Raw genomic sequence first — 24,184 nt, 5'->3', positions numbered from 1 at the left:
GGATGTTTAGTAGCATCCCTGGCCTCTACCCACTAAATGTCGGTAGCACCCCCCAGCCGTGACAATCCAAAATGTCCCCATACATTGCAAAATTGTCCCTGGTTGAAAACCAGGCCCTCTTAGCAGGCGATACTAGAGAAAACAAACACACACACACACACACACACACACACGTATACACACACATAAGCCTACACACTTTTACTGTGTGTCCGTATGAAAACCCCGCGCTCACACGGATACCTCCAGGATTTCGTCACAGGGTTCATCCTCTCCTTCCCCCTTTCCGTATTTGCGATATTTGTGGAGCTCCATTCTCAGGCAGTGAGAAGCCCACTCCAATTCTCCGTCCTGTGTTTCCTTACTTGCTCAATCCTAACATTCACATACCAGTTTTAGAATGGCTGACCCATTGGTGGTAAACTTTTAAAGCTCGTTTGTATCTATGTTGCCTTTCATTAGAACAAAAAGGTTTCCGCACTGGATGTACTCCTTGTAAAAAATTTAGATTTCTGAAGTATTACAACATACAAAGAAACTAGGCTGTACTCTGGAGCCTAGTAAACCATCTACTTTGGTTTACTTTCCCCAGTGGACGGGCAAAGGGACAGGCTCTGTAGAAGCCGCTCTTTTGTGAGCACTGGCCCAGCGTGTCAGGGATGCAGGCTCCCTTTTTACCTGCCCAGGGCTGGTGGGCAAGCGAGCAGTTTCCCACGTCTGACTCAAATTTGGCAGGACAATGTGATGGGATTGGCGGAGACTCAGAAGGAGACAGACCTGGGCAAACCCCAGCTCCAAGTTTATCATTGTGTGGCCTTGGCCAAGTTATCTAAGCGAATGTGCCTTCTTTCCTGTTCCTTAAAGTGGGGGGAAACAATACCTTTGAACGTGTTGAGAAATCACCAGTTATTTGAAGATAACAGATGTTTCATGGTTGAGGATTGGCGGTTGGGATCAGACAGTCTGTTGAACACCAGTGGTGCCACTGTCCAGAGTTTTGACCTTGAGCAAGTCATTTACCCTCTCTGTGCCTCGGTTTCCTCATTTGTACGATAGGGGAGATAATCAACAGTACCTCGTGTGATTACCAGGAAAGTTAAGTGATAAAACTCAGCTGAGCACTGCTGAGCGCGTGCTCAGTCCCCAGGAAGAGTGGCGATTGTGGAGCTCTCAGTGTGTGCCGGCCCCTCTGACCTGTCGCTTCGCGGAACTGGTCCCACTGTCCCTCCAAGGAGGTTCTTCCCTCATCCCCACTTACAGATGTGGACGTGGGCTCAGCTCAGGCAGCTCAGAAATGTCAGGCTAACCCTTAGAAACGTTGAACCCTCAATCCTAGAGTCGCCTTGGGAAAACCCAGGCAGGAAACCTGGTTTTCCTTCTTTTGGCATGTTAGTATGCAATGTGCTGTCAGAACTTCCAGAGACGAGAAGATGGACTACAAGAGGGACTGTTTCTTTTTCAATATTTGATAAGCTCCTTATGTCTTTTCTCTGGCTTCTACTGATGGCTCAGCCGGTTAAGCCCCGCAGATCCCGCAGCCCATGTCCGGCTCCCCATCAAAGCAGGGGCTCTGTCTGCACCGGCCAGTGACCCCGCTCCTGCTTTCCTACCAGGACCAGCCACCCCCTGCTGAGGCCAGCACTATCCAGATCACCACCTGCGGTCAGTAGGGTCACCATTCTGCCACTCTAATGGTTATCTTGGCAACCACAGGCACCTCCTTGAAAACTCTGGGCAAAAATGTTCTTAGGGAGCAGGGCCCGCCTTTTGCACTTTCTGTTTCTCAAATTCATATTGCTCTGTGTCTGTCTCCTTCTCTTCTTTTGCTGTTTCCCCCCAAAATGTTTAGGCTTACCATTTTTTTCAAGGCATCCCCAGGACTTTGCCACTTAACCTTTATCCCGGCAAGAAGCAGGTGGCTTTAGTATTGCTACATGACCTCCCAGGGGGCGCAGGCCCAGAGGAAGAGCTGAGTCTGAACCCACATCTCTGGAATCTTAGTGGCAGCTCTAGAATTTTTCCAGTGGGGGAGTTGGGGCGGTAGGTCTGTCTGCAGGGATTGTCCAGGAGCTGCATTTATGCAGTAACAAAAGCACGAGCTTACTTAGATTCTGGGAGGTGTGCAGCTGCTAGAACCCCCACTAAGCTGCCCCACGCCCCTCCTTGGATCCCTGCCTGCTCTTGGTCTAGCTTCCTTCCCCAGGACTCGAGTCCTCTCTTCTCCCTCTGCTTCGATCTCCCATTTAAAATTCACCCCAGCCCCAGTGCCTTCTCTCCTTCCTTTTGATACACAGCAGGCTTTGTCTTACGACTCTTAGTATGACCTTAGAGCTCCTTTAAAATAAAATATGCCAGTTCTTCACCTCTGAGAAGGAAGAGTGTGGCCAGAACAGAGACCTATGCAAATTACAGTTAGCTGAGCCCTTCGGGGAGGTCCCTGAGGTCTATGAGGCCTGGTGAAGGGGACTGACTGTTCAGGCCAGCTCACTCATGGGGTCCTTGACTTGCTCAAGGTCAAGGTCACACAGGCCTAGTTTCTGACATCTCTATAAACAACTAGTTAAGGTGGAGAGAACCAGTCCTCCTATAGGCAGCCTGTTCCCCTGTCCATTCCCAGAGGAAAGTGTTTTTCTTTCCCTTCACCCTGAGCCGGGAGGCTCCAGCACTGTCTCCTCCTGTACAACTGCCATCCACTGTCTCACCACCCCACCTTCCAGAGCGCCTTCTCTCCTGAGCGGGGAGAGCACATTCACGAACAGATCAGAGCCATACTTCCCAGGGGACAGAGGCCACCAGGACTCGGCCTCACTCACGGGGGCCTGGAGGGTTTGAGGCAGCTGTTCCGGTCCGAGAGGGCCGGGCTGTGGTAGCCCAGGGTGCTGGCCAGGTGCACGGTCACTACTGTGTAGTCCGTGGACACCCCCCCCCAGCAGCGGGCAGTATGTGTACCCCTCCTGTGCTTCCCTCCAGCAGAGTGGTTGGACCTCCTAAGGAGACATTCTCATCCCCAGTTACTTCAAGAGTTGGTAGTATAAGCAAGTCACAAGTTTGTATAGAATGGAGGGTCTTCTGCAGCCAGTCCAAGCAGCGTCCATTCAGGTCAAGGTCATGGCTCCACGTCTTGTCCACACCCACCATCCAAACTGCCACTTAACAGACGAGGCAGCACTTGCTATCCTGTTCTATTCCTGACCTCATCTCCCTCCGTGCCAGGGGACCCTGAAAGAGGGAGGAAGCCAGTCAAAGGCTTTGACAAGTGTTTGCTTTAAAGAAAGACACTCCAGACTCTGGATATAAAGGGAACGTAAGTGGCGGCCAGAGGCAGACTGAGTTTGGAGTAGACGTTCCTTCGGTTTTTCTAATTCCCTTGGTTCTCTCCCACAAAGGTAAATAGGTAAGGCGTTTCCACCTGGGTCCTGGTGACACGTGCCCTCACTCTTCCATCTCTCCAACTGGGGACCTGCTCTGGCTGCGGGAACTGAGATTATTTCCGGAGGTGGGGACGTCAAGCCCCACGACACATGTCCTCCTTGCTCCCTTCCTCTGACAGATTGTTAAATTATTCCAAGGGAGCCAGAGCTCTGAGGCTAAATTACCGCGACGGCCGTCACATGGCCCCCGTACCTGTTCTATCACTTCCTTCTGCAGCTGTAACCACCAAGAAACTTGGTTGAGAAAAGTCACTATGGGGCCAGGTGGGGAATTCAAGACAATAAGGGTTCCAGAGGTCCCCCCTTGTCTCCACACACCCATGAGGGGCAAGCCTTGCGTGTGTAAGGTAGCACGTCGGGGTCACGGGGGCCATTGAGTATGTCATGCTTGGGTTGACAGGTCCAAACTCAAGGGCGTTGGCAGACTCAGTGAAATTGGGTAGCAGCAGTGTTCTCAGGAAGTGGGGAGGCAGAAGAGGCCCCTTTCTTTTTGCAGACCTGGTTTTTACCCTCGTTCATTGGTTTTTTGAATGATTGAGCACATGGTAGGGCCATGGGGGTACATTGGTTGCCGAGACCAGTGAGCTACTGCCCTGTACACGTGGGGAAATGGACAGTGAACGCGTGACATCAAAGAGTGATACGTGTGCTGACGTGTGGGGGGCGATGACGTTGACGGTGCCCAGGAGAGTAGCTTAGGGGGGCGGGCAGGCTTCCCTGAACAGGTGGCTGTGACCTGAGACTCGAATGATAAAAAAGACCTAATGTTGCAGAGACCAAGGCAGGCAGCGTGCCAGGTACCCAGCCCTGAGTTGGTGTGACCCTCACCCAGACTCCAAGCGGGCTGGCGGAGGGAGGCTGGCAGGGAAAGGGAGTCTGAGCTCTCGTGAAGACTCAGCCAAACTCCAGCACAGGCCAGAGGTCCAAGGGGTCGGGCCCGAGGTCTGACTCCATGTGCTTCTCCCAGGCAGCCCACTTCTGTGTCCCACTCCAGAAATAATTCTCTGTGCACATACGCACACCTCTCCCCTCCCCGCCTTTTTTGTTTTTTTTAATCATTTGGCCCCTGGCTTTTTCCCCCGCCCCCCACTTAATCACATATCTTGGCCAGGATCTAGTTTTGGGAACCAGTTTCCTAACATGGCCCCCCGAACAGGTGACCTTGGATTGCCCTCCTTTTGTTTCTGAAGTCTCTGTGCTGGCGTGTATTTGCTGGGTGGGGGTGCGTGCCCAGCGGGGAGAAGGCAGGAGGGGAGCACGCCGTTCCTTCCACACAGCATGTCTTGTCGTTCCCGTGGCAAGGTGATCAGGTGGAAACCTTCTCCCCATCCTGCAGAGAGAAGCTGGCTGGGGGCTGCTGTGGCAATGCCAGGCTCGGCCGTCTGTGATGGCAGGCTCCCGGGGGACAGTCCCTCATTAGAGCCCCCTCAGGTAAATGACACATCGGGAGGTCGAGGTGGAGAGGCGTAATGACTCCTTCTGCAAACCTCCCTAATTACCAGTTGACTTGGATTTTCTCACAGCCTCTAATAAGTGCCCTCTGATCTAATAAATACCTGATTAAGGAAAACAAATAACTCAGGGAGTAAGGAGGGAAATACACCTGGTCGTCAGTGAGTAGGGACGTAGCAGTGCAGAGAGGAGGCCCAAGCTGGGGCCACAGTGATGGTGTGAAGCCTCCTTGTGGACTGGGGTTGGCCTGGGGCGCGACACTGCTCTAGAACGGGGATCGTCTGTACTTCTGTAAAGAGCCTGTGACGGTTCATTTTATGTGTCAACGTGACGGGCCCACCGGGTGCCCAGGCAGCTGGTAACCATTATTTCTGCCGTGTCTGTGAGGGTGTCTCAGGAAGAGATTAGCTTCTGATTGGCAAACTGGGCACACCTGACCATCCTCATCAGCACAGGTGGGCATCGTCCAACCTGCTGGGGGCCTGAATAGAACCAAAAGGCAGGGAAAGGGTGGCTTTGCCCTCTGCTTGAGCTGGGACACCCCTTTCCTGCCCTCAGGCATCAGGCCTTCGGACTCAGGCCAGCACTTACACCACTGGCTCCCCGAGTTGTCAGGCCCTCGGGTTTGAGCTGCAGCTACACCGCTGTCTGGGCCTGTAGCCTGCAGGCGACAGCTCATGGAACTTCTCAGCCTCCACCGTCTCGTGAGCCAGTCCTGCAAAGGCAATCTCTTTCTGTATGTCCACATATATCCTGCTGGTCCTGTTTCTCTAGAGAGCCCCAGTACAGAGACAGCCGGGGAGTAAACGTTTTGGGCGCTGTGGGTCACATAGGCTTTGTCACAGACACTCAACTCTGCTGCTGTAGCTTGAAAGCTGCCGCAGACAAGACGGAAGCCAGTGGGCACAGCTGTGTCCCAGGAAAACTGCATTTACCCAAATGGTAGAAGGCCCTGTTTGGCCCACGGGCCCTGGCTTACCACCCCTGGTCTAAAAGAACCAGTCACTTTTCCTCATTATCGTTTAAAATAGGAATAGCCGTCTAGTGCTAAAGGACCAGTGACGAGAGAGCAGGTGCTGGGACTCACGAGGCCGTGCCTTCCAGACACCTGGTAAGGTGCTGCAGAACTGCATGGAGGTCCAAACCAGACTTGGATTCTGAAGACCAGTCTCCTTGAGCTGTCATCCCAGGGGCCGCTGGTCTTGAGCGTCTGTCCTTCTGCGTTTCAGCTGCTCTCACTGATGCTCTCAGTTCCTCCCCTAAACACTTCCTCTTTGATAGCTCTGTGAGTCAGGATAGGTTTAATGTGCTGCAGTAACAACTTAGCCCCAGAATCCTTGCAGCTAAACACAACCCCGGTTTATGTGCACATCTAGTATGTACGTGTGTGGCGGGGCGGGGGTCCTCTGCTCCACATACTCTCTCAGGGCCCCAGGCAGAGGGAGGCTCCACCTTCTCATCATGTAGTGTCAGGTTTCTCCTTGGCAGGGAAGAGAGCTGGACACTTCATAGGTCAGATCTGGTGTCTTTCCCTGCCTACAGAGGCTGGGAGGTGTGCGAGAGCCATGGATACTTGGAGAGCAGGTGATGGCACTGTGACTCTAACTGACCCCACCCCCCAACATGCCTTCAGTAATGTCCCTGGAACACACTGATGGTCACTGGTGTAGCAGAGGGGGTTTCTTCCCGCAACGGAGAAACATTGCTTCTAGTGAAAGCACCCCCCAGAATCCCAGCGTGCAACGCACACCCAAGCGGATCCTCTCTGTATCAAGTTGGTGAGGGTGAGACAGACAGAGCACCCTCATGGCCTCGGGCAGCCCACTGGGGCATGGGACTCAGTCTGTGGGCTTCCAGTCCCACCTCTGCCAATGGCATTTTGAAGGTTGGCAGGGGCGGGCATCTCCGTCTTCCCTCATCTGTAACGCGGGAGTCTGGTCCTGGCTCAGGACCCCTCACCACTGGCTCTGGGGACAAGTAAGAACGTAAACACCAGGACACTTCCCTTGGGAGGGTTATCCTTACCTGACTTGCATGATCTCTCTTGCTCATCTGTCATCTGCTCCTTTACTCATTCATTTTGCTTCTCGGTGAGTGCTCACAAAGGCCCAACCTTGTGTGAAATGCTTCACACATATTATCTCATTGAATCCTCACCACAACTCTGCTGAGCAGGAGGCCCTTAACCCACTTGACAGATGAGCAAGCTGAGGCCGAGAATGGAAGAGCCAGCTTGACCCCCGTGCTTGTAACTCCTATGCCATCAACCCCTCCTGACTTGCGAACTCATCCTAGCCGTTGGAGGAGCGGCACCCACCAGGGGTGGGGAAACTCCCATCTGATCCGGATGGGGTTTCTGGTCCACCGGGAGTGTGACTCTCACCAGAGAAACCAAGTCTGGTTTTAATTATCTCCCACCCTGCCTCACAAGGGCGTGAAAACCTCCGATGGTTTTTCTCCAACAATAATTCCTCACCCCACCCACCCCAAGGGGCACATCACCACAGGCCTGCTGCCTCAGGAAAAGCTGTGGCCACACTTCCTCGTCTTCCAAATGGAACAGAGTCGGGGAGATGAGGATGGGGAAGGGTGGCGAGAGTCACACACGCAGCTCCTCTTCTGTGCACCGAGGGGGAGCGGGGAGATAAAGCACGTCGAGGGCTTTGTGCATCGCCAGAGACACGATAATTTACTTTCCCTCTGCGCGAACTTTGCAAATGATGCTCTTTAACTCGCTGGTGAGATAAACAGTGTTTGTTGCAGAAGGGGCCTCCTTTCCCTCTGACTGCTGATTTTTCTCCCCTTTCTCTTCACCTCTGCCTGGGGCACCTTGGTTTTCCCACACCCCAAATCCTCCCTGGGTTTCTTATCATGGAAAGAGCCCTCCCCACCCACACACCCCGAAATCCCCCACGGCAGGTCCCACCTGCTCTCACATTCCCACACCTCAGACTCGCTTCCTCTCCTTTTCCTGTAGCCACCCGGCACCTGCCCTCAGCCCATTTCTCTTTGTCCCAGACTCCAGGCCACACACGGCCCACATTTCACCCCTTTGAGTGTCCCCTTCTGATGGACCATCCGATTCTACTCATCCTCTTCCTCTTCTGCATTTGAATCATGCTCTGTGTTGGTTTATTCGGCCCCAAACAAATGGTACCCCTCACAAGTCCATTTTCACCTCTCCCTGCATCTTAAAACTCACCAGCCATCCTGAGCTCGAGTTGTTTTATTGTTGTTTTCATTCCCAGACCTTTAAAAATAATATTTGTCCCTGCCGGGGTGAATGGCACACACACACACACACGCTGGCAGGCTCAGCAGCGTGCATCACCGCTCCTCCGAGCCCTGTCTCCGGCATGCCCCTCGGACGGCTCCCTCATCAAAGGCCTGTGCTGTGGACTTGAGGTGTCTCCGCTGTCATCCCCCGATGACGCTAGGCCTGGCTTTCTTGGGAAACTCAGGTGTTGAGGCTGTTTGGTTATGAGAGGCACACCCCAGTCCTAACCCCATTGGACCAAAGAAGTGGTCACCTCCCAGCTGTGACGTGCCAGGGTGAGTCCACCCAGGGAGACACAGCAACCACGCTCTCTGCCTCTTCCCAACCATGATCATGTCGAATGGATGCTTGGGACTCTTGCCAGGGAATGGAGAGCATCCGTATTGGCTTTCTAATGCTGTGTGGGGTATGGAGTGCCCTCCTAATGGCACGTGTCAGAAGCCTCCAGAATGCCGAGAAGCTGCCCCTCCACATTTGTCATCATCTCCTCGGCTCTTTTTCTGCTTCCTGCATCATTTGCCTGAAAGCTTCCCAGTGTCTCTGAGGCTCCAGCGGGAACCTGAGACAGTGAGTTCAAGGGCAGAAGTGGGTTACTCTGCCCAGAGTGGGGCGTAGCTCGGCAAAGGAGAAAGTCTCGGCAGAGTCCACAGTCAGACAGCCCTGGATGAAAGCCCTGCGAGCTTAGACAGACCTCCCCTGGGTGTCACAGGGACCTTGGGGAGCTGCCACCCTCAGGGTTGCTCTTGGCCAACAACATAGAGCGTCCGGTGCCGAGTCCGGCATGTGGTAGGCGCTCAGCAAACGCTGGTCCCCTCCCCACCTCTGCTTCCTGTTTCTGGTGTCAAGGACCTGCGTCATGAGAGGGACCAGAAACAGAACAGTGAGGGAAAGACACGCATCCATTCTTAACTCAGTCAGTCAGCAATCAGCCAACCGGCACGCTGGGCGCCGTGGGCGCTGTCCTGGGTGCTGACCACTCAGTCGTCCAGCAGGGGAGACGGTCGGTAGCCAACAGAACGAAACGCACTGTAGGATGTAAAGTCGATGATGCTGAGGGAGGAACGAAGCAGGGAAAGCAAATGCCAGGCCTTTGCAGGTAGGCAGGCTGGGTAGGAAGGCCTTCACCCTGGCATCCTTCTCCTGTCTTGCTGCTTCGTGGGGCAGCAGCTAGGGTTATGGGTCCATATCTTTGCCTCGGTGCTGAGCAGGTCTCTAGGCTGGTGGCAAGAGGTATGGTTCTTGGCTCTGTGGGACCTGGCACTCACCACTAGGTGCAAACACACAATAACTCAGCCTGTCACCCGCACCACTGAGGCATGAGGGCTTTCCCCACGAAGTGACTTTGCCACCTTATGCCGTTACGCACCAGTCCTCTCTGAAAATGTTGACCACGCGGTGGAAGTCTTTCTAAAATGCACAGTGCCTGTTCCTCCCTGTGCCAAGGACGCTGAGCCCAGGCTGCAGTACAAGGGCGCCGATCCATGGGAGTGTCCACGTCGGTCTGCTCATGGCCCCTGCACCTGATAGTCCCGGGCGCGCTGCTTTTCCTTCCCAGTTACTGGAGTACCACGTTTGGGTTTTTTGAGCCAGTGCAGAAGTCAGCAAACTAAGGCTCCTGTGCCAGCTCCTTATTTGTGTAAATAAAGTTTTATTAGCGCACAACCATGCCTTCTCATTTATTAGGTTGGTGCAAAAGTAACTGCGGTTTTTGTGATTTAACCTTTTAAACCGCAATTACTTTTGCACCAACCTAATACATATTGTCTATGGCTGCTTTCTTGCTAGAGCGACAGGGTTAAGTAGTTGTAAATCCAAAAATGTTTACTATCTAGCCCTTTACAGACAAGTGTGCAATGCCCCCTGGTCTAATGCATGACTCACTTATCATTCCTTGAGGGCTTTTAGGAACCTGCCCCTGTTAACCCCTTTTGCCCTTCTTAGCTGCTCTGGGATGAGAGATTAGTTAAGCAAGTTTGTAAAATAAAAGTAGGCTCTCGGTGAGTGAGAGGGTGAGGTGAAGGACGTCCCCCTAGGTGACAGGCAGAAAGAAGCTTAATGTGTGGTCTTCGTGGCGTCGTCCTGTTTGCCAGGGGGATACTTTTCTTCCTTCTGGATTCTCTGATTCTGGATGAGTGAGCCACACCTGCTCATCTGGAGTGTCGTGGGCCACGAGCCCGCCTGCTGCTGACGGCATGTAACTTGCTTTGCTCTGAACCCCTGTCCCTCGAGTCCCATCCTCAGACCCCCAGTGTTGGCATTGACTCGCATCCCATCTGTGCTCCCAAGAGGGCTCCTGCCACCCTCTCACCCCTTTCCTAGAGATGCCATCGGGGCACCACGTGGACTTGTCTGGGTGTTGAGATGCTACCTGGCGCTTCTCCAGAGAGGTCAGAAGACTTGGGGCCCAGTGGCCGTGAGGCCGGCATGCACACTGGGGCACCCCCAGCAACAAGCTGCCGTGTTGTCAATATCAAATACCCCCAAGGTGCATCCCACTGGCTCAGCAGGTGGGAGGTGGTGTAGGTGACTGTGGCCTGCTGCTTGGCGGGGCGGGGGGGCATCAATGGGGGTTTTCTAATTCCCTGTCTACCCACATGTGCTCCTGAGGGTCCCTACAAAACCCTACAAGCTCAACAGTTCTCCTCGTATTAGTAAGACCTTGCTTCTCTTCTCCCTTCAGATCTTATTCTCGTCCAGCTACCCTCCACGTCCCCTAGTTAGCAGGCTCTGGATCACCGGGAGACTGGTGCCCTTAGCTTGAGGAGTTAGGCTGTGACTCATTTGGGAGAGCATGGTAAGGCTGGTGAGAACCAACTGGAGATCGTCTGGATTCGTGATGTGCAGTCCTCATTCAGGTTCTGAGTGTTGAAATGGGTCCAAAAGAAATGAGAGTGACGGCCCTTTCTGCGTGTAGCACACGTGGCTGGGGAGTGGGCACTGAAGGGAGGTAGCCGGTGCTGAGGAATGGGGTAGCCATCCTTCATTCAGCCTTCGCAGAAGGCCTGGCTGTGACCTGCAGCCAGTGGCATGGGCGCGTACGGGCCAGTGGTGTCTTCCTCCTCAGCACCCCGAGCCCAGCCTGGGACGGGCCAGCTGCCTGCCCTGTTTGCTCATCCCACCTTCTCCTGCCCTGGAGAAACGCCAGGAATAGGTGTTTTAATCCACGGTCAGGTTTCTGGATTTGGTGGTTACGTGGGGACGTAGGAGTTCACCTCGGAATGGTCCTCCTCGGAATGGCCGCAGACATGGGCAAAGCAAAAAGTATTGTGTGTACACAAGTCTAACCACACTTGGTGACTTCCTGGATCTTCTCCACCTCCTTCATATTTTCTGGAGTTACCGTGGAGCTTTCGGGCCTCATGGAGATAATAGAAATAAGCAAGATACGTGGCAGATTAATTCTTTAACCAGATTTAAGCTAACAAGAAAGAGGCTGGTTTGGGGTTTTTTGTTTTTTTTCTTTTTAATTTTTTCCTTCCTCTCAAACGTTTCCTGTACTGAGGATAACAGCACCAAAGGGTGTTAAATTGGTTCTGAATGTCCACCACTGGCTGGCCACATTCTTGTAACGATTTCATTAGCCTGAATTATCCACTTTATTTTCTTGTAATGGGATTAGCTATACTTGAGGCAGCTGAAGACCGGAGGGGGAGAAAGTGAGGGAGAGCGTCCGCTGTGTGTTTCATTAACTCGCTCCAGCAGAGGCGTGGAACTGACCAGAATGCGTGCCCCGGGCCAGAGGTTGCATCTCGATCCTCTCCTTTTAAAAGGAAGAGGGACACGAGCTGTTCCAGTGGTCTCACTTGGCCCAAGGAACGAGAGGTGCCTGGGTCTGGCTGACGGATGCCTCCTCGGGGACAATTTCTTCCAATTATCTTGTAAAAGTAGTAGGGCGTGTGGGTAAGATGGAGAACTGCGTCTTTTTTCAGGGCTCCAGGAATCACAAAGCCACATCCGGCCCTCCCGTCTCAGCTGTTTGCTGGAAAGCCCTGGGGTCCACCAGGAGGGGCCTGACTGGCCAGCCTGCTCCTTCTCAGCTTCCACCTGAAACTCCATAAGGGCTTGGGGAGCCGGGGGCTGTGAATTGCATGTCACCAATACAAATCCTTTCAGTGGGCAAGGGATTACTAACGACGGCTTCCGTTTCTTCGTTCCTGATAGATGCCAGGAACCATGGACTCAGCAGCCTTGTATGGGTGGGGTGGGCGGTGATTGTGCCCATTTTACGGGGGACAGAAAAGTGAGATGGGGTGCAGGTCTGGGATCGGAACCCAGGTCTAACTCCAAACTTAGGTTCTTTCAGTGATGCTATGACTTGGTCCCTCAGTGTCAAAACTAGACTCTGTCTGTAGCAGTTCCCCACTGCGTAGTCACCGGACATATACAAGTTTCACCTGAGTGTTAAAGGCAACGGCCTTTCCCCTTACTGTGTGTGCTCAGGCCTTCCATGACGACAACCTTATTTCTTTTTCATCTCCCAAATTGTATTCCCCAACTGTGTTCCGTGGAAAACCAGCGTCCTGAGAGATGGTAATAGGTTTTCTTATTTGGGGAAGAAAGGTTCTGTGGTCCGATGAGTTTGAGAAACATTGTGTCTTCTTTCTTACTGTTCCAGATAGATACTCTGTGCTCCTAATATCTTAAAGGCACTGACAAGGTGTGCAGCAGAGAAGCTCACTGATCTCTTTAGCTGTCTCCCAAACTTATTTCATCCCAGAAGCCTTTTTACACAAAATATCTATGAACACCTTTCAGGACAAGTTTGAGAAATACTGTTTTTTTGAAAAGTTCCCTAGTGTGTTAAAAACTATTTTTATGACATTTTCTGCCTGAGGACTACACTCCGGTCCAGCAGACAGTGTTCATCCCGAAGTTGCTTCTTCAGTCCTTCAGCCCCACGCAGATGCGCCCCCTCTGGTACCGAGCCACGTTTAAGGGCACAAGCTTTAGGACTTCATCAGTCCCAGGTGTGAGTCCTGGCGCTGTTTTGGCAAATCCCTTAAGCAGCCTGTGCCTCAGTTTCTCCACATGTAGACTAGATGCATCATCCCTGCCTCACAGGATTGCTGAAGGTGGCGTGACGTTATACGTGGAACACGCTGAGAACAGTGCCTGGCCCGTGGAGTGCTCTCAGAGTGGGGGCCTCCAAAAAGTGCCTGTGACAACCAGTAGGGGTGGGGGGGCAGGAGGAAACTCCTAGCAATGCCGTCTCTGTTTGTGCTTTAGATCATCCTGTTAAATTTTCTAATTTTTAAATATTTAAAGATGAACACACACAGAGAAACAGTGGTGCTTATAGCCGTCATATGTAACTGACAAGTGTACATATATTGGGGACGAACGCCCAAAACTATTTTACTGAGGATGTGCCCCAACCCCAGGGGAAAAACTTGAAAGCCACCAGCTTACAATCATCGAAAAAGAGGCTGTGCCCCATAGAGGCCAGAGCGTGTCTGGTTGCTTTTCTTTCCCAGCACAAAGCTCTGTACCAGCACACGGGACGTGCTCGGGAAGTAGTTGTGGCGTGAATGCAAGGCGCGTAGTCCCTGAAGGACAAGGCACGTCAAGATTACTGCCATGCCTCAGAGCTAGGTCTGGGTCCTGGAGGAGCTGAGGGCCGTGCATTCAGTGCCTGTGTCCCCACAAATGGGTCCACGCCTGGAGTAGGGGCTGGGGGGCAAACCGTGGTGGCAAGACCCTGTCTGTCTTCAGGTTGCTGAGAAACCCACGTTATGTGAATACTAGCAGCCGAGGAGGAAGCAGGCTGCAGGGGGTCGGGGGAGAGGGCCGAGAGGCCCAATCTCGGGTAGTGAGGAGGTAAGGGGGATTCCATCATTTTGGAAGCGGAGGAGCCTTCTAATCTCTTAGAACCAAATCAGAATGAAAGGCGAATGTGGAGGTGCCACACCGGCTGCGTGTGTTGTATTTGCATGTGTTGTATTTGTTGACACCGTGGTTAAAATGTTTTGACCTGGTCACCAGTATCTTAAAGTCTCATTTCTTAAAAGAATCTGGATTGCAGGCCTCTTTAGAAGAAAGATCTGCCGGCCCTGGGCCCAGATGTCCACTGGCCGTCCAGACTGGGGCTGCGTGGCTGCTGCGCCCTCTGGTGGAGCAGTGGGCCTCAGCCTGAAGCAGACTGGCTCCCCTGCAGGGCTTGTTGCAACCTGGATTGCTGAATTCGTACCCACCACCCCAGCCCCCAGCCTCCCCAAGTGCCCCGAGCTTCAGATTCAGAGAACTGGGAGGGCCGAGAAGACTTTGCATTTCTGACAAGCTCCCGGATGACGCTGACGCTGCAGGTAGAGGAACCACACAGAGCTGGAGCGTTTCTGCCATTTGTTCCCAGCTCCCTGGGCTCCCTTCCCTCATCTGCCTGCCTCAGCTTGACTTGGGGGTCAGCATCCTGTCCCTTCTGTGGACCCAGCTCTGGCACGTCTCAGAATGCCTTCACACCTCTCTCTCTCCCTCTCTCAGTCCAGCCTGAAAACGACTCAGCCAGCGTCACCCAACAGTGAGGGCAGGGCCAGGCCAGGAGCTTCCATCTGCCGGTGCAGGTCCCCTCCGCCAGAGCCTCTCAGGAGAGTCTGTGGGTTCTGCCTGGAACGCGGGCCCCACCAACTCAGAGATACCATTTGAGTGTTCTTCCCCAAGATCCCTCATCCAGAAAACGAGAGGGTCACACTTGCCTTGAAAGGACCCATGAAAGGCTATTGAGAAAAGCTAAACGCTGTCCCCCTCACTTTTTCTCTCACTTTCTTAGAAACCAGGTCATTTTTCAGCCTCTGAGAGGCAAAAATGAAAGGGAGCATTGCGCTGATGGTGATAAGGTAACCTTTCTACAGCCGGCTCTCCCCGTGATGAGCCGTGAGTAATTGGAAAAGTTCAGTCTAAAAGGCACTCTTTAAAAAGAGAGCAAGAGGGAACAAAAGAGGAAGAAGCTCCGCAGCAACTACGCCACCATTAAACCTCTCCCCAAAGCCATCGCCCCTTGGGCAGGGTCCGCTCGACTCAAGAGTTGATACACACTCAGCAGCGTGACCTCCTGGGACAGTGGAAACAGCCCACCGAGACCCCCCGCCCGTGCCAGCATCTCGGCCAGGGTTGTCTAGAAGGAACCATGTCTTTTCTCTCCTGCTCAGCAGGGCACAATGGTGAACCCTGTTGTCGAGGCCCCAGGCCCTTGGTGAATCATGGAGCTGGCCCCCGATGTGCCTGGTGTCATGTATTCACTGCCATTGAAGGAACAGATGCGGGTATTTGGGAAGGAGCTTTGACCCTGAGGGCCAAACACTCTGGTAGTAACGTGTGCTTGTCGTACCTGAAAGAGCGTCCTCAGGACAGGCACAGAATGTCCTGCCCCCAAACATGGCTGTGCCGACACCAGAGCAGATGCCTCGCGGGAGGTAACTGTGTGAAGAATAGAGGCTGGCGCTCGGGGGACTCAGTCAATGCTGAGCGCGTGGACGAATGACTGGTCAGCGTGTTTTCTGTGTGCTAGGCACGGTCCTAGGTTCTGCAGACACGAAGAGCCCTGCCGTCTCGGAGTGTTCTTTCTGTTTCCAGAACGGGGGAGAGACAAATAAGTAAACAGCCATTTGAGACCCGATGTGGCAGAGCGTGGCCGATGGGGTCAAGAAGCATGGCTGCATGGAGTGACCATTGAGGGCCCTTTGAGAAGGTGGCGTTTGAGCTGAGACTGCATGCCACGGAGTCGATGGTGGGACTGTCTAGGCAAGGAGGTCATGGGAGGAGCAGGCTCAACGGTCCTGACACAGGCAGAAGGTTGGTGGCTTCCAGGATAGGAGGAAAGGCCCTTGGGAGGTTGGAGGATTGGACGAGGCTGCCGTGACCACAGGCTTTAGTGTGTACACATAGCAGAGCTGGGCGGTTGGGGGGATGGGTCCTGTCGCCGACCCAGCTCCACTGCAGAAATCCCCCGTCATGGACGAAGGCCTGGATCTGTCCAGTCGGCCTGTCTGTCTCTCCAGGCCCCAGGCCCTTGGTGAATCATCGAGCCGGCCCCCTCTTTGCCTGGCTGTCATGTATTCACCTTACCTCCGTCACATGGCGGCTCTGTAAACAAAGAGGGACATGAGGCGGGACACTGGATAAAGCCGCTGCCAACCTGCCGTGATCTTTCACCCAGAGGGAACTACTCCGTGGGTCCATGGGTGGACCCTCCTTTAGGATGGTGGGCGCAGAGGGGAGAGCAGGGAGCAGAGGTCAGAAGCCTTCAGCTGGAGCCCCTACACAGGTCAGATAAGGGGTTTTATCCCAGAGTCCTCTTGTGACAGAGGGGGGCCCACGGCCTGCCTGCCAACTCTTCCCTACCAGGTGAGGGAAGGTCCCCTGAGAACAAGGTTGATGTCTGTCCTGCCCTTGACTCCCTCCCAGCACCCTGCATACAGGGGCCTCGCGGAGACTTGGGGACAAACCGCCCTCTTTGAGTCCAGCTCAGGCGTCTCCCACCATCTGTGCCACCTTGCCCAGTTCACCCCCTTGGTAGGTTGACTCGCCGAGTGACCTTGGGGAAATCAGGTGACTTCTTTGAGCCTCAGTTTTCTCCATCTCTATAATGGGAATGGCAGGGCCTAGCTCCTAAGGCTGTCGTGAGATCACGCTCGGCAGATGCTTAACACGCTGTAGGGCACAGAGCACTGAAGAAGCACCTGGGGAATGGACGGATATGTTGTGTGGGTGTTGGGAAATCGTGGTACATTTGAAAGGCTTTTTAATGCCAAGAGATTTAGCCTTTTTTCCTTACCTCTAGAAGGAACAAAAAGCCTGTGGTTTATTCTTATCACAAAACCACCCCTTCGTCTTGTGCAGACCACACTGTTGTTCTGGCTCTCAGTCCCTTGGGTGGCAGCTGATGTTTTTTTCCGTCAGCCATGCCTGGAGTGCAGGTGGAGAGAAGTCGTGCCAACAGACTTCCCACATGACTCGGCACTTCTGCTGGGACTCGAGTTGCCTTCGCAGATCCAAATAGGAGAGTGATAAGGATTTGTGTCCTGGGAGCAGAGTGGCCTAGGCTCCTCAGGGTGTGCCCGACCCCCACTTGGTATTCACATGCGGGCTGGCTGGTTAGGCTGGCCTCCCTGCCTGCTCATTAAGCCCCCAAACCCAGGCACCAGAGCAGCTGCAGAATTGTCAAGCTGGGCATCTCTGGAGGGTCCTCTCTGTCTCCCCCTCAACTTCCCTGTCGCTTCCGTCTCCCCGAGCCCATCACGACATTCGAGGAGGAGAGAGGCTGATTCATCCCTTTTCCTAGCAGAGTCGAAGACCCTGAGCGGTTGCCATCCAGGGGTCTGGTCGGGCGCATAGCTTGTCCCGAGAGAGGCGGCCCCCACATGCACACAGGGCACACACGGGGACTGCTCTGCGTTCACGCCTGTGTGCAAACACAATTTGCATGTCCAGACTTGTTTATGAGGGCTGCCTATAATTGGCTTGCCGGTCTCAACACCCCGGCACCGCCCCCCGCAACCTCCTCCTCCCCCGCGCGCCCTCCCACCTGCACACACCTCAGAAGAAATTAGAAACGTGACAACAAACTCCAGTTGTCGAAAGCCCACAAATCCACCACCAGTCATGCGCACTTGGCGGGGCGGAGGGGGTGGGCCTCGGCGCGGGGGAGTAATTGGTGAACCCGAGGTGAATGAAATAATTGGAAAAGTGAGGTGTGAGTTTGTTACTGAAGTGTGAGCGTGGTGGGGGAGGAAAGGAGGGCCATGTTTAAAAGCCCGCTATGTCCTCTTTATTCACAGCTTCTGATACAGTAATTGCTATTTTGTGGTTTCTATTATCTACACAGTGGGGAGTGTACGCGTCTCCTTCCCCAAGCCACAGAGTCTGGGCTCGGTGGGGAGCTCCTGGGTGCCCTGTGATTTGCCTCCCTCTCTGGGCCTTGGTGGCCCTGCCCAGGCTCACCCAGGTGGCAGCCTCGGTCCCGGCTGACTAGGGCTCACGCACAACTTCCTTCCCAAGCCGCTCGTAAGAATGGCTCCCTGGACTTGGCTGTCAGATAAGAACCTTAATAATGGCTGGTATTTATATATCGCTTATCTCCAAGGAGCTAAAGGTACTTCATCGATTTTTCCCCCCAACCCCCTTTCTTTTTTCCATTTTAATTCTCTTTCTATATCTCTCAGAGATCATTAGTATCAGCCTTGGATTATCGCACACGGTCATACAGGAACCAAAGCCCTCCGCTTCCCCAGCATTGTTTCAGCCAGGAGGGCAAGCTTGCCCGGGTGGGAATCCCAGGCCGTGGGACCTGGGCGGGTCAGTTCGCCCCTCTGGCCCGTGGTTTTCTCCTTTGTGAAAACAGGCAGTACCGCCACTGCCCCACAGCGATTGCACCTGGAAACGATACATTTAAAAGGCCTAGCCCGTCGCAGGCACGCTCGACAGAAGCAAGGATAGTGTCTTGAAGTCTTAGCTGTTCATTTCGGGGCTTCACAGGCACCAGGAAGTTCCTTCTAAGATCTAACCCTAGTCTCCCAGCTGCTCCGCAGGCCCCGTTCTCTCTCGTCCTCTTCTCGGAAGGAAGGGGAAACAGCTCACCGTCACCATTTCCCTGATCCGCTGAAGCATCATGGGATTTGGGAAGCTACTAGGGTCTTGGGACACAGCATGTCATTCGCCCTCCAGGGGCCTGCCTGGAACCCCAAACGGGGGCTGTGACCTCCCCACGGCCCCCCAGCTCCCTGGGGCAGGATCCCGGCTCTGCCTTCCCGGGCCTGTGGTTCCTCGTGAGTCCAGAGCATCACGGCTCTCACTGCTGAGCTTTCCAATGCCACTTCTCCAGGCCACATAAGCACAGCTCCTTCAGCCTTCTCCTCATCAGCTTTCCGCTCCCCCTTTTAATTATTTTCCTCGCCTTTCTCCGGACCCTTAGCTGCTTACCATGCACAGGGCATCCACAGCTTGCAGTGCACTGCAGAGGAGGAGGAATTAACCTCTCTCTTTGCCTCCCTCCTTCCCTCCCTCCCTCCGTCTCTCTCTCTGTCTCTCTCTCTCCCCCTCTCTTTCTCTCTCCCCGTCTCCCTCCCTCCCTCTCTGTCTCTCTCCCCCGCATGCACACACACACACACACAGGCTGGCTCACCAGAAATTAGACAGCGCTAAGAAGAAATCCGGGCAGAGGCCGTGGAGATCACCAAGCGACAGGATTGTAGCTCGTGGGCAGAGGCAGAGGTTTGCACGTGGGGCAGATGGAAGGAATCGGGACTCAGTCAGCCTCCCTCGTCCTGGGGTCTTGGGCAAGTCACTGGACCCCTCGGAGATCTTGCAGGGCGTTCCTAGCCACCCCCACATGCAGCCTTCCTGCTTCACACCAGGTGGGGCGCAGCTCAGAAAGAAAGAGACCCCATTCCAGAAAGTAGCCAGTCCCCTCCAGATAAGTGAAGGGAGGCAAATATTGTTCAACAGAAAGAGAGCTTAACGTCAAACATACTCAAATTCACATTCTGGCCCTGCCACTTACTGGCAATAACTGTTGCCACCCTCAGCCTCAGTTTCTTCATCTGTAAAATGGGGGTGGTGAGACTAATAATGAACGTTTGTGCTTTCTGTGTGTGCCCCATGGCCTGTTTCCTGTACTTCTCATCTGAGTACAGGTGTAACGTACCAGTGGGCCCGCCTACCTTCACGGCTACCCTTTTCTGGTGGGTTCATTCCAAAAATACTGTCAGGCGTCCACTCTGATCCAGACCCTGGGCTCCTTGCTGCAGGTCTCGTGATTGACAGAACAGAACTCGCAGAGCTGCGTTCCAGCCCCAGGGGCAGGCAGACAGCTACCACCACAGTGAGCCCTGAGTGCCGGCAGGGCATCCAGCCCAGCCAAGGGCAGATCCGCACAGGCCGCTCAGGCCAGCGCTGGTGAAGCCGAGGCCAGAAAGAGGCCGGAGGCTGGGGCAGGGGTGGAGAGTGGGTAGAGAGACCAGCACACCGTAAGTTGTCTGTGATTGTGTCTGTACAGTACCTGGCGTGGCCTGGGCACACAGGAGGGCTCGCTCGGACCAGATCTGAATGCTTGCAGACTCCTCAGCCCTGGGGGCCATCTGATGCACCCTCCCTGCAGTCCCATGGCTCTCTGTAGAACTTAGAGCCTAGGGACCATTTATCTGAAGGCAGCTACCAGGAAACTCAGCCATCTCCGCCCTCCCTACCTAAGGCCAGCCCTGGCAGAGGCTGGGGGCGTCCATGGAGGAAGAGGCAGCGTGTCTGTCATGGGGCGCGCTGGCCTTTAGGTGGCAGAATAAAGCAGGGTTTGCAGGGAGAAAGCAGCTCTGCCACCTCATCTTCTTGTCCCCACCTGCCCAGCTTCTGGGCCCCAAACCTCCCCCTCCAAACCTGCCAGGAAGACTGACAGGGCTCTATTGCCCATCCTCTCCAGCCCCTCCCCTCCCTGGGAGGCTGGCCTTCTCACCAGCAGCCCAGTTTCTGTCGCCTGCTCAGAGGCTCCAGGAGGGGGGAGCTGAGCTGCCGGGGAGAGCTCCGCGGAGACGTGCAGATTCATTTTGAGGACTCATAATGCTGCATTTACACACCGTCCTGCCTTCAGAAATTGGGCTGGTAGATGCCTGGTCATGCTGGCAGGGCTGTGGGTTAACACCTCGGATTCAGCTTATATCATTTCACGAGAGCTTACGGCCTTTCCCGTGTTTTTTACCCAATCAGTCTCTGGCCCTGAAGCATCCTAGACCATCGGCGTATGTGCGTGCGCCCAGCCGCTCGCACGTATGTGTAGGTTTTCAGATAAAATAATACCTCTCTTCAGATGCCGTGCACATCAAATATTTATCGGCAGCGATTTGCATGTATATATTTGATAAATGGATGTGAGGACGGGGTCGGGGCGAAGGAGCAAGGCAGGAAAGCAAGGGAGGCCGATGCTTTTGTCCGGGAATTCCTCTGAGGTTTACTGGGGACAGGGGTCCGGGGGGAGGGAGAGGAGGGTCCCAGGGATGGCCCAGGCTGTGTGTACCTGTTTGATCCCTGTCTGGGGGAGCCAAGCCATTTCCTCCTCCAGAGCTTTGCCTTGCTCTGGCTTAGCAGATAGCAAAACGGAAGACCAGAGGGAGGGGAAAGTGGGGTTTACAGGGCGTCGCTCATTCGAGCAAGCGCAGCGCGCTGACGATACATCCCTGGTCCCGGGCCTGGGAAAACAGGCTCATCCTGCTGCTCCGCCACGGGGTAGATTCCGGTGGGGAGACCCCGCTGACCCCAAGTCCGGAGCCTTGGCTGGCACACATGAGCAGCCCCTCGCTGCCCCAGCCAGGCCATACGTGTACAAGGCCGGACACCCCCTGCTGCATATTTACCCCCACAGGCCGGGGAGAACGAGTGTGCCGGCCTGTCAGAGAAGAGCCGAGAACTGCCAGTCAGCTCTGCCACCTGATCTTTCCCTCCGTGCCCAGTGTGGTGGCCTGGGCCTGGAGGAGAGGGCCGCTCACACCCCAGAGCACGTGCTGGCCGGTCGGGAGCTGCCGCACGCGTGTGCGTGTGCGTGTGTGTGTGTGCGCGCCCGTGCACATGTGCCCCTGCCAGCACTTCTGTCGTCTAACGGGGAGGAATGAGTGTGTGAGCATTGGTCCTGCCCCCACCCCCTTTGCTGACATCAGTTCTGAAACTCCCCTGTTTTTGCTGTTTGCTCCTAGCACCTTTGGGGAGCTGAAGACTGTCCGCCTGCCAAAGAAGATGACTGGAACAGGCTCGCACAGAGGGTTCGGCTTCGTGGATTTCCTTACCAAGCAGGACGCGAAGGTGAGGCCAGGATCCCCGCCCGCCCGCCCGTGCTCCCCTGTCTGGGCCCTTTGTAAGAGAAGCTGCAAAGCTCTTAACAGACGTGGGTGTGTTGCCTCCCCCGTGCGGTCTGTCTCTTTTTTTGTCTCCCTGACCCTGCTAATATGCACAACATCCTTGGAAGAATAAACCCTGGGTTTTGTGTTTGGAGGAAGGGGCAATTCTGTGACCTCCTGCCTTCCCCGCGTCACATACGCAGGGACCAGGGATACAAAGTGGGGAAGCAAGTGGGTTTCCCAGGCCTCCCGGGCCAGACAGCAAGCGGCTCCATCGTGAGCTTCCCCAAGGCCGGTAGCTCAGGAGCTGCTGTGTGGAGGACGCAGGGGTTCAGGGGACAGCGCTTGCCAAGGAGACTCTGAGGCATCCAGGGGGGACCTGGGGGACACGCCTTTCCCTTCCTCCTTCCCACTGCGGACGGGCGCTTCTGTTTTGTGCTGGTTGCCGGTGAGGACGGTCTAGGCAGGTGCTGCTGTGTACAGAATCCCTCCAGGCTCCCTGGAGACATACAACACCCGTTATTTTTGTAAGCAAAGCAGCCTCTCTGAATTTGGGGCCTGGTTCTCACAGTGGATACGGACTTGGGTCCTTGCCCAGCCCAGTAGCAGGCGTGGAGGCAGAGGCTGTGGGACTGGGGTTCTGGCTTTGCCCCTGGTCGCTGCCCTCACAGCACCAGGTCAGAATACCCAGAGGAGGGGGCAGTGGTGCTGTCATCTGTCATCATGGGCTCCCTCCACAAGCCTGTACCTTCAGGCCGCATCTCGGCCCTCTCGGCCTCGTCTTTCCTCGAGGGTGCAATAAAGCGACGGGCAGATCTCACTACCGGCTGGGAACCTCTCCGTTCATCCCACCTCCAATGACAAGCAGAGTATTTGTTGGGATGGTACCCACTACTAGCCTTTAGCCAGAGGCCCAGTGGGTGGAGCCAAAGGTGACATCTCAGGGACACAGCTGCGGCCTTTGTGGGCCCTGGGAACACGCGCAGGCAGAGGGGGCGCCCGCAGGACCTCAGGGAGCCTTGCCAGCCACCTTTGTCTCAGCGTCTTGAGCTCAAGTGCCTGTTTTGTTGACACGTGGCCACGTCTGTCCAGACATCTGCTCCTCTTTCTTCTCGGCTGGCAGGCAGCCTTTCCCTCGCCTCCCATTGTGACAGCAGGGGCAGCACCCCATGTGCGGCAACACCCCCCGCCTTGGCACTCAGCAGCAGGGCAGGCACCTTGGGGGTCCCTGCATTGGTTCAGCAGGAAGCCGGGGGGACAGTCGTCCAGAGCACCACTGGCAGCTCAGCTTTCCTAGCCACACCCTGTGCCTCAGTTTCCTCATCTGTCAAACAGGAATGATAACAGGTCCCACGTCACAGGGTGAAGCCAGATGGTACAATGAAACCCTGGCACCAGTCCTGGCACACAAGTGTCCTCCTTGTTTCCAGCAGCCCAGGTCCCTTCAGAGCCGGCTGACCCTTGGTCCACGGACGGAGAGAAGAGCAACATAGGACAGTGTGGTCTCCCCCGTTCCACTGAGCTCTGGGCTTCCGAGGGGGTTGGGCCAGGAGGATTGTCAGCTGTTTGATATCAGGGTTCCTCCGTGAGATGATGAGTGGGAAGAGCGGAGGGGCACCCAGTCCCTGCCCCTGAGAAATGTCTCTTATTACCAGCTGTGAGAACACAAGCTTTGAAGCCCGAGGTGTGGGGTGTGTGCTTGACTCTCAGGGGCCAGATAACGGAGTTTGAACCCTGTACTGCCACTCGCCTGCTGTGTGACCTTGGGCGAGTAACTTCCTTTCCGTGTGCCTCAGTTTCCCCCCTTACAAAATGGTGGTAGGATTTTCCTCATGAGTGGTCATGGGGTTTGGAGGAGGTGACATGGAGAGCCTATGGCCTGGACCCTGTGAGCTCTACCTGTTGGCTGTGATGAGGAAGATAGTGGTGACAGTGGTGATGACCTGAAAAGTAGACGAGATGGGGAAAGAGCAGGGAGAAAAGGTGTCCGAGTTCCTTCAGCTGGAAGCCATCCTTCCACATACAGCCTCTCCAGCCCCGAGGCTGACGTCAGAATTGAGACAGCTCTCAGGGTCCAGAAGCTGAGACCAGGCACAGGCTGCCGGCCGTGAAATCCCATGCACCCCACTGCCAGGACACAGCCGTCATGCAAACAGAAGCGGGGTTCTCAGGTAGACAGGACAGCACGAAGGCCCCACTGGCCTGCGCTCCACACG

General features: G+C 54.8%; 1 protein-coding gene across 2 annotated transcripts in view; it reads left to right on the top strand.

Moving 5' to 3' along the window:
• Positions 1-24,184, top strand: part of RBM19 (RNA binding motif protein 19) — a 136,053-nt gene that overhangs the window by 64,439 nt on the left and 47,430 nt on the right. For both annotated transcript variants that reach the window (XM_033098146.1, XM_033098147.1), the window contains exon 22: positions 21,828-21,933. In XM_033098146.1, coding sequence (XP_032954037.1) covers positions 21,828-21,933 — 106 coding nt within the window. The remainder of the gene's footprint in view (positions 1-21,827; positions 21,934-24,184) is intronic.

The sequence above is a fragment of the Rhinolophus ferrumequinum genome, chromosome 25 (genome assembly GCF_004115265.2).
Source record: "Rhinolophus ferrumequinum isolate MPI-CBG mRhiFer1 chromosome 25, mRhiFer1_v1.p, whole genome shotgun sequence".
NCBI lineage: Eukaryota > Metazoa > Chordata > Mammalia > Chiroptera > Rhinolophidae > Rhinolophus > Rhinolophus ferrumequinum.
Note: the sequence above shows the minus strand (reverse complement) of the source record. Positions and strands in the feature narration are given on the sequence as shown.